Below are 17,030 nucleotides of genomic sequence, written 5' to 3'. Positions count from 1 at the left end.
TCAAGCGCAGGCTGCTTGCACCATGCAAACAGCTGCCTGATGTTCTTCCAACCTGCAGCCCGTCAGGGATTAGCATGTGCGGCACTAGAGGTGAGCATGGTGGGTTTGAGGACAAACTCCCTGATTTTAGGTTATTGCACTCTGTGCTTGCTGGTATCCATCCTGCCTCAATGCACCAGCAAAAGCTCCTATTTTGGGGGAGAAAAAGGGATATTGCAAAGAACAGAGGGAAAGGTTTGAGCAGACTTTTTTTTTTTATTATTATATTAGTGGCTCACAGCCTCAGTCAAGTGTGTTTCCATGCGACTCAGATGTGTGGTTAAAAAGGAAAGATATGTGTTTAAAAGAAATTAAAGCTGCAGATCCTCCTGAGCCACAGGGCTCATATGTAGGGTTGTGTGACTGCAGCTGGTGGTGGTTCTGTGCTGGCTTAGCCGGTGTATACTGTGTGAGTGTGAGCTCCTTACCCATGGTGAGAGCCAGGGAGGAGGACCTGTATTAGCCCATGATGAAGGACAAAGCGACATCGTGTGTGTCTGGAGTTGTGATGGTATGAAAGGACCATGGTTGTCATTCGGATGGTTGGTAGGAACTCCTTATGCTGCAATATTGGAGTTGTAGGAGTTTGTAGGCTGGGATGACGGTGGGCGATGATGGTATGGCAGAAGAAGCTGATGGAGGAGCAGGCAAGAGGCACACCAGGTAGCGGGTTAGTTTTGCCAGTGCCTGAAGGCACTGTCCTGTAAGCCAGGAGTTTCCAACCTTTGTTTCAGAGCCAAGCCTCACTTGCAAAATTGGCCATCTTCCCCCCCATGCTGGCTCCAGCACCTGCTGTGCCCTGGGGCACTCGCTGCAGCACTGCTCCTTCACCACAGGCTGGAACTGCCATTCTTCTGCCTCCCACTGCTGGGAGGTCCAAGACGAAGCCTCACGGAGGTCTGCTCCACGGCTCGCTCTGGGGATGCTCTGCTCCATGGCAAAGCTGCTTTCCTTCCCCTCAGCATGCTCAGATATTTGGCATCCCTGTTGGTGACTTTTCTTGCCCAAATTGAAGCTCACCATAGCACTCGATAATGCTTTATTGTGCACGTCAGGAATAAACACAGGTTCTTCCCTTGCGTTTCCTCCATAAGACTGGCTTGGGGTCATGCATTGGTACTGCATCCTGGAACATCACAACCTGGAGTGGGGCTGAGCAGCAACAAAAAAGCAATTCTGGCAAAAGGGTGCTGAGCTTCGAGACTGTGCAGATGTATTTAGTGTAAAGGCACATGACTGAACTGGATCCTGGATTTTGGCAGCTTATAAAGCTGCTATCTGTTGATTAAAGTGCCATTATTGTCCTAGTCTGTTCCAAGGTTGAGCACAGTTTCCATGAGATGCCTGCGTAGATGGCTTGAAAGAACACCTTTATGTTGCGGACCAAGCAGATCCTGATGCCTATACAAGCATATAGTTCAGCTCGTCTCTGGGAACTTGCAGACCCTCTGTTCGCCCAGTACTTTTCCCAGGCCTGCCTGTTGCTCATGATGCCAGTGACCTGTGCCGTTCCCTCAGAGGACGAGAGGAATGGATCACTTCCTTCCCACCTTTTCACCCGTCAAAACTCAGCCCTTGTTAGGAACCAAAACTTTGCATTTTCCTGCTGTTAAAATGGAGTGGGGTGATTTGTATTGACAGCAGAGCTGTCTTCCAAGCACTGCTGTACGTGCTTTCTGAAACGGAAAGGGTAAATTATTGGTGCGCCGAGTGACAGAGGGCATAGAAGTGGGTGCCTCTAGTCCGCAGCTGTGCCACTTTTCTACACTTAGATTTATCCTCCCTTATTTCTCCCTGAATTTGTTCCCCTGGGCATATCATTAATTTATTTGGTGCTTCCTTCATTTCCCTCACCTGACCTTTCTCAGAGGTTGCAAAGTATACGCAGTGGCAAAGAAAGATGCCTGGTGAATTAGTGCGTATAAAAATGCATGCACGGAGGGGAAGCGCGTGAGTCGCCATCAATGAGCTAGCAAAAATGTGTCCTTTTTGTTTAGATGCTGATAGGGTGTATTCGGACAATGCTTTTTACTTTAGCACAGTACTTGAGTGGTCTTTGCAAGTCTGACTCAAGGAGTTTGCATGATGTCAAAGAGAAATGAACTACTCTCCAGCCATTTTACACTGCCCCTAAACTGAGACCTCCTGCTTGCCTCTGCCATCTCTAACCATCAGCTGATTTTTGCCTTATTTTCGTTCTTCATCTGTCCCATAATCCATCACCTGATCTCCTTCAGCATTGTGGGTTTAGTATTTCTGTCTCTCCTCTTCTGTCTTCTTTGTAAACCTCTTGCTAATCCCACGGTGTCATCTCAGCTCCTCTTGTCTCCAACCTCTGCTGTCTGCTACATCTTGTATATCCTTCATCTCCAACACCTTCCTGTGTTCTCCTTTGTTACCAGGATACCCACTGGTACTTATTCACCCATCCTTCTAGTCCTTTGCAACTCTAGGAAGAGTCCACACTTGACTTTGTTTAAACAATTTTAACAGCACACAGTTCCTCAACTCTGCACCCACTTTCCCTTCCCCACCCATCCCTGGAGGTATTTAAAAGGTGGGTAGATGTGCTGCTTAGGGACATGGTTTAGTGGTGGTTTTGGGTAGTATTAGGTTGATGGTTGGAATTGATCTTAAAGGGCCCTTCCAACCTAGATGATTCTATGATTCTGTGATCATGGATACACACTATTGAGGCTTGTCAACCTTTGCAGCCCAAATGAGCTAATGGTGAGCCCATTCTGCTTTTCCTAGTATTAGTATTTTAATGGAGCTTAGACCTTCACATCTGCTATGAGACAGCCACTATACCTCTTGGGGTTTGGGTTTGGTAACCTGCATAGATCTGTTACTTGATTCTGTAGACCTGTCCTACAAATTGTCAGGGACCAAATTTGTTGGCATGCATAGAATCATCTAGGTTGGAAGGGACCTTTAAGATCATCAAGTCCAACCATCAACCTAACACTGCCAAAACCACTACTAAACCATGTCCCTACTAATCTCTGTACCTCCTGAACAATTTCTTCTGAAGACCTTTCTTTTCTTCTAGTTGGAAACATCTAGTGGTCCATCAGTGAGGAGTTCCTCCCTGGGGCTGTGGATGCTCCTCATCCCTCTCTGCAGACCATACCATCATGGCCCCTGGGACCACTTGTCTTGACGCAATAACAGGACTCCAGGCTCATCTTTGTTCCGTAAAAGAGCAAATGACATAGAACGGTAGAAATTTTTATGTAATCTGACACAGTGCAGTATATTTTGGATAACTCCTCCTTCTCCCAACAGCTGTCTAGAATTCCCCAGATGGGGATGAGCTTTGATAATTTGGCCTTTAATGGGGAACAGCTTCAAAGCAGGGCTGTGTGGGAATGGTGTGGGTGAAATACAAGCTCAATATGAAAATTTGGATCTTCTCTCTGTTCCTCTTGCCTCAATTCCCACCATCATTTCTCACCTTTTTTTCCCTTGCAAGCTTCTCCAGAGGCGACACAGAGATTTGTTATTCAGCTTGGGTGTCCTCAAAGTGTTATGTTGTGGCTCTGGGTAAGGTGCAAAAGGTCCTGTCACTTGGTTTTTCTAAGATAGTCTTCCAAGAGTTTGTCTAAGAAAGATGACTTTCAGACCTACATTCTTCATCGAGGAATGCTGAGATGGCTGTTTCCCCGAATACAAAATCTTGTTCATGACTGAGGAGACTGCAAGCAGGTTGTCCAGGTTCCCCTCACCAGGAGCTGCTGTAACCTCGATTCCGCAGGTCTGCTGTCATGAATTCTGGCAGCATCATGTAATTCAGAGAAAATCTTACCCTCAAAATGATGTTTTTGAGGAATGAAGTCACCAGCTGTGTTTATTTGAACCACACAATACATGTAAGACTCTGTCCCTGTGTGCATAGCCGCGTACAGTATACAAAAAGAGATTCCCCCGTTCTGTATAATTAATTTACAGTGGATGTCTCTTTTCTAGTGCGCGTTTGAACTCTTTATTCTTTGTTCATTGTAAAGGGCTTAACGGTTCCTGTTCCTTGATTCTTTCATCGGTGAAATGTTTTGGAAGAGAGGTTAGAGTCCCCCTGTGACCTGCCCTGGGTGGCCCAAGCCTGTAGACCTTGCAAAGACATTACTTTTTTGGCCTGAACACAAGTCTCTCAAACCTTTAGCCTGGCTAAATGCTTTGTACAAACAGCCGCATACTGATCTGCTCTATTCTCTTGTGATTTTCTGCTCAAGGGGCTGTACTGTAGGTGGCTTGCTATGTTTGCCACTTGCCTTGGTAGTGGAGACAGTACAATAAACGAATCCGACAGTACTGAGGCCAGCACTGTGCTTGGTTGTTCCGAGAAAATTATCCTGAAATCTGATTGAAGAGATTAAAACCAAGAAGAACTGGCTGTGTCTTTCCTCTAAATCTCTGTTCTCCTCTTTGTTTCTTTTTTTCTTTAAGACTTTGTTCATTCCTCCTTCAAAAGAGGTTTGTGGCATTGGTATGTAAAATGTGACCTACGATTACAGAAGGTACGGCTATTTTTGTAACAACCATGGGGTGAAGCATTACATTCATTCCTCTTCGGGCTCCTTACAGCCAAGTGCTGTAGCAGCTTTCTTCTGGCGTCTGAGATGTATTCTTGATCTCATTTCTGCTGTAATACAAATAATATGATCTCATACGCCATTTCACTTCTTGAATGTCAGGTGCATTGTTAATGCAATAGAGACTGCAATCTGTTGTATTCCTGAGAATTGTTGTTCAACCAAATGCTGGTTCAATGTGCTACTGTTGTTGTACTGTGCAGTGTTAAAGGGCAGTGTCACTCCATGACCCTCACAGACTTCCTCTCATACAGGTCCTTAGTAAGAGACAGCTAAAGGTGAGCTGCTAACTAGCAACCATGTCTTGGGATGAAATCTGTCTTTGGTTGCTCATGAGCAGATGACAGTAATGATAAATTCCCGACTCTTGTGAAAACATTCAAGACCCAGGCACAGGCGTTTTCTCATGAGGATTTGAAATTCATGCTTTTGGGAAGATCTTAAGTTTCACAACTCCATCTGTGCTTCCAAATAGATTCTTAGCAGCTGCAAAGCCCTTAAATCCAAAATAGAAATTTTCTTTCATTGCAGTTCTTTCAGGGTTTCTTTTTTCCAGTGTTTCTTAAATTATAATTAGTAACATGATGTTACTCCATCCTTAGAGGGTAGAAAGTAGTGGTTCAGCCAGTTTGTTGGGTACCTCAACCCAGGGATGTCTGCAACACTGAGCCCCCCAGGGCCGTTTCATCCCTCGAGACGATGCTCAAACACTGTTCCTCGCATCTCAAAGTTTTTAGCTTCTCAGGTACGTGCTTTTCCAAAGTGGGGTGTTTTAGGATTGATGTGGCTTTTGGGATCATTTTTCCAGATGAGACAGTGGGGTGTACAGCAAATGTGTAAAGATGATTTACGCCTTGCAGATCAGAGTCAGAAAGCATGTGTTAGTCCTCCCTTGTGTGTGTGTGTGCTGGCACAGGCAAGCTACAGTCAAATTTTATAGCAAACATACATTAAAATGCCTTTACAGTTAGAGTTAATTAAAACAGGTTTTGAGGGTTAAATATAAACTATCTTTGGACTGTTTGCAGCCTGAATATTGCAGCATCGGTCAGTGAAGCTGGCTGGAAGCTGAGCAGCTCCTATCTCTGTCCAGTCTCGTCCTGTGCAAACGTGGCAAAGTCCATAGGCACAACAACGGATGGTTTCTCCTGGCTTTGATTTATGCTTTTCCAATCCAAAATCTAAATGTGAACAGCCACATACATACTTTCTCTTTTTATTTTTTATTATTCGTTTCTAGTAGTAACATTGGATAAAAGTAATGGTTTTACAGCCATGTTTGCTGTTGTCTTGCAAGAGTTGTCACTTGAGCGATCACTGCAAAGATGAGTGATCGCTTCAATCTTAGAGCTCTTCTGACACTTGAAAATATTAAAAAGCAAAGCTATGGATGTCTGAACACTGCTGGCTGTGCCCCTAGAGGTGCCTGTGTCTGTACTGAAGGATGCTCTCCATCCCAAGACTATAATGGAAGGTGGAGCAACAAAGATGACAAATAACCCCTCTGGTTTCCAGAAATAAGGCAGTTGAGGAACAGGGCTGAGAGTCCCAATGTCTAAGTCATTAGTCTGTTCTCGTTAGAGCCATGGGGACTGCTCATATGACTGGGCTGCTATAGGAAGTCCTTAAAAATAGGACTGTGATGATTTGTTTTCTTTCTTTTGTGGCATTCACTTGAAAATGAGATAACTTTTGGAAGAAGCATTCGAGGAGAAGACCACCTGGCATGAAATGACTCTGCCGTGTTTAAGGACAGGACAAGCTTTGTCCATTAGTACTTCTGTGCAGTCATGGAGACAGGAGGCAAAATCCTCCTTCCTTATTGCCAAGCAGTCCTTAGTTGTCAGCTTTGTAGAGCTGCAACAGCTGTTTTGAGGGTTCTTGTATGGTAAAAAACAGAATAGTTGAATGATAATGGGCCATACATAACTTAAAAATCTGTAGGTTCCTGTATATTTTCCCTCCTTTGTTTTCTGCCATCACACGTGGTTGCATCTCAAGAAAACATTTTCTTCCAGCGTGCAGCATCTTCAGTGTCTACAGAAGCAACAAAATTCAGCCGAAGGCAGAAGCTCCCTCTTGAGTCTTTCATGATGTTGAGTTGTGGCTTCACAAATTAGGTCCCTTTGGTGATGAAAAGCTGCACGGATGGCAGAGATAAAGCTGTTACTTGTGTAGCTAAAGAGGGTGAAAATTAAGTGAAGTTGGGCTAAATCAACCTGAGGCGTATCTTCAAAAGACGCATTTGAATATGTGCAGTTGTTGGCTTCATGAGCACCACCAAGTAGAAGCTGTTAAATGACATGGAAGAGCTAAGGTCCTCTAATGTGTATTCGCTCAAGTCCCCCTCAGTGGTTTTAGACTTGGTTTAAATAATGGATTAGAAGAAAAATAAATGACTGAAGTATGAAATTTTGGCCAGATTACACTGGAAGGAGGTAAATGTAGTCTTGGAAATATTCTCTTCACTTTAGAAGCCAATGTTATTCAGTTGTCAGATGTCTTCATCCAACATAAATAAATACGCCACATAATGGCCGTGATTCTTCCCATTTGGGGTGACTGTACACTGGCAATAGCGCACCATACCAGATAATGCAAATAATCTGCTGCCGAATAATTAATGATGCGGCTGGGCATATTTTTTTGATGAATGCTTATGGAGTCTGGTGACAGGCGTGAAATTAGAAAATTCCTTCAGCGCCCTAAAATATAAATAGCTTTCGGAACTGAAAAGAGTTTCACAGCTGAAGATTTTATTGTGTCGAGAGGAAAAACTTTTCCACCCCCATCCCCCCCTTTCTTCTCGGCGAGTTGTTTGTCCATTCACAAAACAAATACTCTGAAGCCCAGTACGGCTCATGGGAATAAATTTCAGGTCGAATTAGTACAGTTTCCTTGCTGTCAGGACGGTGGAATTAATGGTGTTTTGATGACACGAATTTTGAAGGGCGAACAAAGACGCTGAAGGGAGGGAGACATGACTCCTTAGAAGCGCGGTCCTCCTCTCCCCCAGCCTCTCTTGTCTTCCCTGTCATCCGTCTGCCAATCTCCCTGTCCATGGTTAGTTAAAGGCGCTTTTTATCCTCTTTTCTTTCCCACAGAGTTTGCCAGATCCGGCCCAGTGCCTGGGTTCCAAGGGGACACGCTGCAGTTGGCCTTCATCGACTTGAGACAAGTAAGTCTTTGTGTTTTTGTTTTTTGTTTTTCTTTTAAGATGTGTGACTGAAGACCATCAGGTCTTAAGGAAAGGGAAAGGAGGGGAAACGGCGTCGGTGATTTACGCCAGAGACCTATATTTCCCCCCCTCCTCCTCCCTGCACTTGAAGCCACCTCCTTATTGAGGGCTCTGGGGTCCTGGAGATGGTGGAGGTGAAAAGGGCTGGTGGTACGGGGGTGAGAAAGAAAGCCATGCCTGACCCTGGCCGATGGGGTCCATTGTGCTCCTGTTGGCTTCTGCAGATGTGGCAAAAAGATAACTCCGCGACTCTCCCGGCTGACGCCAAGCAGGTGGTGCTAACAGAGAGAGCAGTGATGCAGAGACCGCCCGCCTCGAGGACTTTTGTTCACAGATAATGCCCACAGAGGCGTTTTGCGAGGGTGAAGGAATTTGCATTTGGGCTTGTGTGGGGAGGGTATGCCTGTGAGTGCGCCCGTTTGTGTCCGTCTTTGGCTCAGCAACCCCCTCCGCAGTCCCCTCTTCCGCAGATGGTCCCCAGCCATGAATGACAAAGTGGCTGTTGGGGAAGATGATTGGGGAAGGCTCCACCCATCGGTGCCCACCTCTGAAGGGGGCCCCATTAGAGCCAAGTTGACCATAGCAGGTACTGAGGCATTTGTGGGGCTTGGCAAGCCAATTTAGGGAAAAGGGCCATTCTAGTAAGTCATTTGTTTAGGGTAGAAATGGGCATTATTGATATACTAGGCTGGGGGGAAAAAGTGAGGTGGTCCTGTCATCTCTTGGCACTGAAGATGGATGGGTTGGATAGAAAGTCTGAATGAAGTAAGACTCAATGACTGATGCTTCTCTCCTATTAAAACAATCTTTTTTTGTCTGTTAAACCCCCCTGGCTTTGTCCCTCCTGCCATCATGATGCAGTGCCTCTTGTTTTCAGGGTTGACGTAGTTTGCATTCTGAAAACTTTCGGGTGCTGAGGGTATTTCTTAAATCTGCATAATCCCTTGTATCGATGATCTCCTTACCACTGGGACTCTGATTCATGCTGGAGCTGCTTTTAACCCGTACGGGTTTGAGAACTTCTCTGGATCCAGTTGGTGTCCAGGGAGCAATCTGTCATCCCATGACACTTCTGCAGAGCAGCGATAAGTTAATAATGTTGAGATGCCGCACGTTTGCTTTTCGGACTTGGGCCTGGCAGTAACTGCTAAATTTGTTTGCAAAATGGTCAAAATAGCTACATGGGAAAGGTATCACTGCTACGCGTTGACACTTTTATCTTCATTAGCTTCTTGGCACTTTATTGACTGCTGTACACAACGTGCTTGTAACCTCCTGGGTATAAGGAAATGTGGAGTCCTTGGTCCTTTTCCAAGCACGAAGAGTTGAATGCAGGGATTTTGAAGAGGAAGGCTGTGGCTGTTTGAAGAATGAGCCTTAAAAATGCTTGGTGAGGTTCAGCTGGTCTGAGCCAGTGCATTAGCAGTAAAATGTTTGTATGGTTCATAAGTGCAAAATGCAGCCAAATGAATTCAGCTCGGGTGGGCAAGAAGCTGAACAGTAGCCCTCTACAAGTGTTCCTCCTCTGTCGAATGTTCTTCTTTGTACACAGCGTTTTCTTCTTTCTTTGGGAAGGCAGTACCACCTTTTTTTTCTTGCATTTAAAAATAATAGCTTTTCTGAATGTTGCAAGGAGAAAGGGCAGATGCTGTGGCCTGCTGAGTTTCAGGTGAAGACAGGCAGCCCTAGATCATCTTCTGGATAACAGGGATGCTTGTTGATGCCAAGTAGTGCACAGAAAATGGACAACATCTCATTGCTCCAGGTGGAGAAGAATCTACCTGTCACTGGCTTATTGAGATTGGCAATAGCGTGCAAACATGAGATAGTTCCCAGGTCCCTTGATCCTGTTGACCTAATCCCCTGACATGTAATTTGTCACCAAAGTCCATCTGTGTGAAGCTCTCTTGGCTGCTCTGGCACCATCACAGTTCCAGCTCTCCCACCACTGTGGTGCTTCTTGTTGGCCTGCAGCTCCAGCTGCAGGGCCTGGGGAACAGGGGATAGCTGGAAGGGTGAATGGATGAAGGTACAGCAAAGAGAGGTCTTTAATTTGTTCTTCAACTTGTTTTCAAATGGTTCGGTTTTGGACATTGCATTCTTTCTCTTTTAAGCTGCTAAATGTTAACAGAATATTGACTTAAAGCTAGGAACAGGGAAGAGATACCACCTGAAAGTGTTTGTGTTTCTGTCTGTTTTCCTTCGCCTGGGAAGGCACGCCGGCGTAGCCAGTGAAAGGGTGTTTCCAACCTGAAATCCAGACATGCTTCTCAAAATGTTAAAAGTAATTTCAGGTTTATATTTCAGATAGGTTTATACTTACTGTGGAGCTGTCCTGTCAATTAGTGTGGCTTTGCACGAGCAGGCAGAAACGGTCTGGCTTGGTTAGGTAGGGAGGAAAATGACTGGGCAAAAAGTGCTCCAAGTAAGTATATTTCAGTGCTAGCTGTTACAGAGCAATTGTAGATGAGAGAAAATTTTCAAAGTAATGTGGGATGATTAAGTTTAAGGGAATGACCAAAATTAATTCTTAGTACAATAAAATATAAAATGGTAGAAAAATGTAGTGATTTGGTTTGCATCTTGAATATAGAACCTTGTAGTGGAAAATAAGCCCTGTAGAAATGTCATTGTCTAGGACCATCAGAGTTCATCCTTGTTCAGTGCAGCAGACTCATCTGTACACTGAAAGCCTGATTTTCCCCTTGCTCTCACAGAAATTGGGAGCAATTCCATCACTGTATCGTAAAGAGGGAAAAGAGTCAAGCCCAGAGGATCAGAATTGCTATTCTGAGTAGACAGTAAGTTAAAAAGTAACATGTCTTCTCATTCTGGAGTAATTCTAAATCCATAAATACCTTTAATGAAGTGATAAAGTAAACCAAATCGCATCTCAAATCCTTCTGTAAGAACCCTTTTATAACAAGGGTCTGACAGTGATACTCAAATATTTAAGGCTTTACAAGAAAGCAATAGTTATTTTTCCCCCTTAAGGTTTAACATTTGTTCTTACGCACTTGGTGCTATATGTTAGAAATCTGAAATAAATTTAGTTCCATAAATAACCTTGCTAAAATATGAAAGGTGCCTAAATAATTTAGTTTTCTGAATCTTGCTTTCAGAAGTGACTTAGGTGCTTCTGTCCAAATACCATTGAATGTCCAAATACCATTGAAGATCTCTGGGAGACTTCAAATCAGCCCCAAGACTGCACATGCAATAAGTTCACTGTTCTCTCTGCAGCTTCTGGCCAGCTGGAAATGTTTTAGCTTTTAATTTTCATGGGTTTATTATAAGAAAGTTGCTTGAAGAGGAAGTTTTTATGTTTGTCTGTGAAGTAGCTGCAATCCACAGCCATGCTGATCTCTCCTAGAAGCCAGATCGACACTCATGGCTGCCCGCCAAGGAAAATCTGTCTCTGGCACTCGAAGAATTTCACTTCGGGCTCTAGAAAGGGAACGTCCTCGATGGATTAGAGCTCCTTACTCTCAGCCTCTCCATCTGTCCAGCGAATTGTAAATCCTGTGTGTTGAATTTCCTCTGCAAGTGCAAACTTCAGCATCGAGGGAGATTTAGAGAAAGGAAGGCAGGAGCCTGTCTTTTTGGAGGCATGTATACATGCAAGGGAGGTTCCATTCTTCTGCTCCATCATTTTTCTGTTATACTTAATGGTTGTAACTTGACAGTGGTTATGAATTTGAGTATCAGCCCTTCAAACTCCAACAGTGAGGTTAAGACAGGCAAGCGCTATTGTTGGGCGTGAAACAGCTCTTCTGCTTCTCACTTGTCCAATAGCAAACTTTTTATGCGTCTTTTTACTGTGTTTGAAAGCCAGTTGTAGTCATTGTGGGTTCGTATTGGATGCTGGGCAGCTGAGTAATGAGCAGCCTCCCTCTGATGGTATTAATATTAACTCTGATAGAGATGCTTAATAAAACAGTGTTCCCCTCAGGAACACAATTCTCTTCCGTCCCTGCTCTGTGCCCTGTTCTTCCCTTCATAAACGTTTCCTATCTCTTCTGCAATGTTTGCATAGTTACTGAAGGTGGGTTTTTTCATTTAGACCACGAAATACAAAGTTAGAAGCTTTTGGCCATATTAAATGTGCAGTTGTTTAAACTTTGTGTCCATCTTAATTTCCCCCAATGACTTCTGAACCTTCTGGCCTGTTTTGGCCGTATTTAGTTGGTGGGCTTTAAAGGTATAACAGCCCTACACATTTTTCTGAAAATAATGAGCCAAGAAAGAGGTGGAAAGCTGCGGTGTGAACTCATCCCTTAGACTCAACCTTGAGAGGGACCCATTGGGAAACTTGGATGTCTTGGTTCTGTGCTTGGTTTAAGGAACCACCTGCTCCATTGTAGGGAACAGCAAACTGAGGTTATGTTGAGAGATACAGTAACGCTGGCATCTGTGGATGTCCAGCTTAGCTGCTTATCCAAACATCAGATGATAAATAAGGTTTTTAAAACTCCATCTGACTTGGTTGTTGGCTGCTTTAAAGGCACTTGAGGCTTGGACTTGTGCAAGGTGAGTGTGTATGAAGTGAGATGTAGCCCTGTCTCCTACTGCTACCATGTGGTCTAGGGCTTCCATACCCCGCCCTGGGCATGGTGGCTGAGGCGAAGTCTGTGCAAATTTGGCCTGAAGAGCCAAGACCCCATGGGTCTGTGCCTTGACATGACACTGCAAGGCTCTGGCCATCTCTCTATTCTGTTACCTGAGTAGGAACATGGAGACAGTCTTTCCAAAAGCTCTGAGGCAGCGCCCAGGACAGCATGCAAGCTCATTCCCACCAGGCAGGAAGCCCTGGGTGGGTTTTTTTTTATTTGTTTTTATATTTTGCAGTTAAATGTGGTTTCCCTGCCCTGCAAAGTCTAATGAGATATCTGAGGAGCAGTGTGAAAACAAGGTGTTGGGTGAGCCTTGGAGCTGGTCCTGAGCCTGCTGAGAGGGACTGCCTGTGCAATGAGTGTGCAGTGGTGTTGAGAGGCTCGTTAGATGTGAAACTGGTTTGGCTTATTTTTCCCCACTTGTTTTGCTGGTAGATGCAACAGAAGTTGAAAATCGTATTAGAGGGAGGATCAATTAAGTTAACTATCTTGGTGAGAAGTCTTCTCTTCACATGTACGTGCTTGCATCTTTGAAGCATAGGTTTCTGTTGTAAGAGAAGTTGCAGACACAGTAGCTGCCGTGTTAATCATTGGATGCAGCAAGGCAGAGATGGAAAGGTAACTCATGGGTTTCAGCTCATCTCCTTCCTTGTCAGTTGCTATTTTCCATCTCCAAATTGTTCTGTAGACTGCTATTCCCCTGGCCCACTACCTTGCTTGTCTTCGGCCTTGCAACTTGGCTCCCTCTCCCAAATGCCCATTGCACTGCTCTGGCCAAAGACTGCAGCATGGGGGATCTATATACCATCTTTTTTGAGAAACACTCTTCTATGTTTTAGTTCCTGATCATCTTTAGTGTTTAATGGTCTTTGCAAGGGGACTTTTGCCATAGGAAGACAACATTTACATTTTACATCTCAACATAAATTCTCTCCTTTTAACTGCATCCCTTTACTCCCGTGTTTCACCCTGTATCCTGTCCTTGCTTAATGGTGCTTGCTTTAATTATTTAACCATAGCTACATGGCCTCTGCCACATTCTCCCCTCCAGCTCAGCGACCTGAAGCCCTGCGCTGGCTCTCGAGAGTGGTCTTGCATGCCCTGCCCACAACTGCCTCCCAAGCGGCGTCAAGCAAAATGTTGTATTCTATTAATCTTTCATTGCAAATGTCATCCTGTGCACTAAGGAAACAAGAGGTGTGAAGACACATGTTCCAGTTGCAGCCGTAATTCTTAATTACCCGGCAACGATGGGTTTGAGCTAGTTTTATCATTACCCTTAAATACAGGTTTTTGCTGTTAAGATTGTATCTTCAGGCTGTTAATTACTTTTGTAGATCCTCTCCAAGTTCCTTCCACTGATTGGTATCTTTTGGGTAATTCATCCACCATTATTAATAGTGTTCATTATGGTAGTGCCTACAAGCCACCTAATAACTGCCATTTTGCGGGGTTTTGTGCAAACACGAAGACCTGAAGAGTCTAAACAGATGAACGAGACCAGAAAAGGCAGGTCAAATACATCTGTCTTACAGTCGAACACATTACTGCGAATTAAATGGTATTTTGTTTCCTAACACCTGTGAATGTCATAGATGCTTTTCTAGGCATCCAGAAGCCATATCCAACTCAGCTTCCCAGAAGTGGAGATATTATCCCCTTCATCTTCTGTCACACCTCTCTACTTCTACAGACCCAAATTATGGTGGTTTTTCTAAATGCCAAATTGCCTGGGGAAACCAATTTCAAAGGTGTAATCTGGTGTTAATTTATGGTGGACCTCAGCAGTGTCTGGGCCACTCCAGCATCATGCTGAGTTTCCTCTCAAGTTATTGCATGGGGTAATACAATAATTTTGTTAACAAAAAAAAAGACTTGTTAACAAAAAATAGTGCCTGGATTTGTTTTCTAAATCCATATTTGGGATGAAATTACCTGTGAAAATGTTTGTTGTAATCACTTGGTGGAAAGTAACAGTTTGTATAAGTCGGATTTATTAAGGGCTATTTAAAACTCTATGAAATTCATGTACTCATATTGTATCAGTCATTCACTCTTTGGAAGGTGGACCTGGACATACCCTTCAGTTCAGGTTAGAAACCTGCTGTGGTGAGAACACGGTACCTGCTTTGCCTGTGAAGAAGGTGTGCGCAAGGCCCCCAACAGCTGGATTTCACATGAGGAGTGGAACCTATTTCATGTTACCACTTGTGCAGCAAATGCCCTTTTGATTTCCATTAGTCCAGGTATGTGGGTGTCTCCATCCTTCTATCTCCCACCCCATGTCTCCCTAGGAAACTTGGAAGAGGTGAAGAAATAGAAAGATAAGATGGAGGGAATAACTTTAACAAAAACCACCTAAAATTAACAAAACCCTTCAGATGTTTAGTGGAGGGGCCTTTTTTGCCTTATTTCATGCTCTTAATATCACCTGATCCTTTTGCATTGATGTTAGCACCATCCTTTTTAACCCCTGTTGGTAACATCCGAGCAACGTGCTTTCTCTTTTCTGGAAACCATTTGGACCTTGATTTAAAGCTGTCTCAGAGCAGTTATGACACATCTAGGAAGTAGCAAGAGATGGTTCGCAAGGTGTGTTGGAACCTCCTAAATGTCAGGCTGAACTCCAACGCATGGGAATGCTCCTCCAGGCATCCTGCACCTCTGGTGTGCTCAACCTACCCACAGTACTCGTCGGCAAAGGTGCTCCATGTTTGAGACATCATGGATGACAGATAGAGGCATTTTTTTTCCGCTCCAGTGCATCTTTAAGCAAATACCAATGGAGATGTGTCCAGACATGGATTGTTGGGCAGGCATTGCCCAGGGAGCTGTGCAGGAATCCCCTGGGCTGTGGCTAACCCAGTGCACCAGGAAGGACATTCCAGTGTCTTGGCCAAACCACTGTGTTTCTTGCTTGTTAGGCTCAGGGTATGGTTTTTTTAGTGCCCCAAAACCAACAGTATTTGAAAAGGGCACATTAAGTAGTTTATTTATTTTTAAATCAGTGTTAACTGTCTGACTCACAAAGGAAGGATGCTTCAAAGTTTGTGCTGAAAATTCAAGCTGCTGCTCACTGTGCTCTGCAGAAAGAGGATGGGGAGAAGGAAAGACACACAAAGGCGTGAGCTCAGAGCAGATTTAGAGCCTTAACTCTGATTTTTCTTGCTTTGGTGGGTTTAAGCTAGTCTTAGTGTTACTTTAAACATAGCCTTTTGTAGTTCAATTATATTAAAATCACAGATCCCTAGTTTGTTCGGCTGCTCCGACTCGGTCAGAATCCATCACTCTTGATCCAGGAAGGATGTTTTGGCACGGTGAGGAATTAAAAGTGCCTGGATGCTCCCCAGAGCCTTCAAACAAAACAAAAAAAAAAATCAAGAGTGCAAACATATTCTGTTAGCACTTCTCTTACGCGGAGAGCACTGCCTGGGTTTCTTTCGTTAGGGCATGGCAATTGAAATTGTGGAGCCTGTCGACACTTTACAGACTAGAACAATAAAAACAAACAAACAATCAAGTCCTCTTTCATTGGGAGATTTTTGGGCTAGACAAAGGAAATAAAGGGAGGAAATGAGGAATTTGAAAGCAAGAAATAAACTTTTCTACCTCGTGGTTGGGTGTTAAATTCCTCAAGATGTCACGTAAACAGGGAACTGGGCTTGTTTAGATGTTGAAATCAAAAGATGGTGGGGTGGAAGATACTTGTTCTCACCTTAATTGATGCTTTAGGTTGACCCTTGGGGTTTGCTTGGGAATGACTGGGCTTTTTGCGCTGTGGACACCCCCAGGTTGGGTTTGGTTCCATATGCCCCATGCCACTTGTGTCCATCTGCTGAAGTTGACACAGAAATTACATTTTTTCTTTCCAAGGCTGTGTGCTGAGAGCGGTTCAGTAAAACATTACGCGATCACTCATTATTCCTTTCTCTTGTTTTCATGTATATATTATGGTAAAACAAGCAGTGCAGCCATTCCGACAGGACTCCATGAAGAACATCAGCAAAAGGGGACCTTGCACTGGAAGAGCAATACCTTTTAGTTGTTTTTTATTCCTCTAAGACTTCAGCTGTAGACCCTGCCTCCTCCTGAGCACCCTCAGCTCTGGCTGCTCATGGTCCATCCACCCTGGAACAGGTTGCTGTTACTTTAGGCATCTGCTGTGGGGCATGAACAGCGGGAGCTGGCCCGTACTGGTGGGAGGAGAGATCTTCACCCTGCTGTGCCCTCTAATTGCAGGAGGCTGTGAGACAGTCATCTGATTGGGGATACGGACACCACTGGAGTTATAAGGCCCGCTTTCACCTTTAACCTGCTGATTGAGGCAGGATTGATGGGGAGAAGAGAGGGCCAAAGGTGGTTGCCCTTCACCTCAACATCCCCGCCTGTGAAACCAGATCTGCTCTGGCGATCTGTGCGTGCCTGGGAGCTGTCACTCTTGAGCTGGTGAGGAAGAGCCGTTCATAAAGAAGCCTTTATGGAGCTGCCTTTCATGACATCCTAGCTTCACCTTGTGCAATGTAGGTCCGCGCCCCCCCCCCCCCCCCC

General features: G+C 44.5%; 1 protein-coding gene across 1 annotated transcript in view; it reads left to right on the top strand.

Moving 5' to 3' along the window:
• The window catches only part of EXOC6B (exocyst complex component 6B), a 258,241-nt gene that overhangs the window by 181,703 nt on the left and 59,508 nt on the right, over positions 1-17,030 (top strand). Inside the window, exon 21 of the mRNA XM_009879846.1 lies at positions 7,736-7,809. Coding sequence (XP_009878148.1) covers positions 7,736-7,809 — 74 coding nt within the window. The remainder of the gene's footprint in view (positions 1-7,735; positions 7,810-17,030) is intronic.

This window comes from Charadrius vociferus, unplaced genomic scaffold (assembly GCF_000708025.1).
Source record: "Charadrius vociferus isolate BGI_N301 unplaced genomic scaffold, ASM70802v2 scaffold502, whole genome shotgun sequence".
NCBI lineage: Eukaryota > Metazoa > Chordata > Aves > Charadriiformes > Charadriidae > Charadrius > Charadrius vociferus.
The sequence above is the reverse complement of the archived record's forward strand: the minus strand, read 5'-3'. Positions and strand labels throughout refer to the sequence as shown.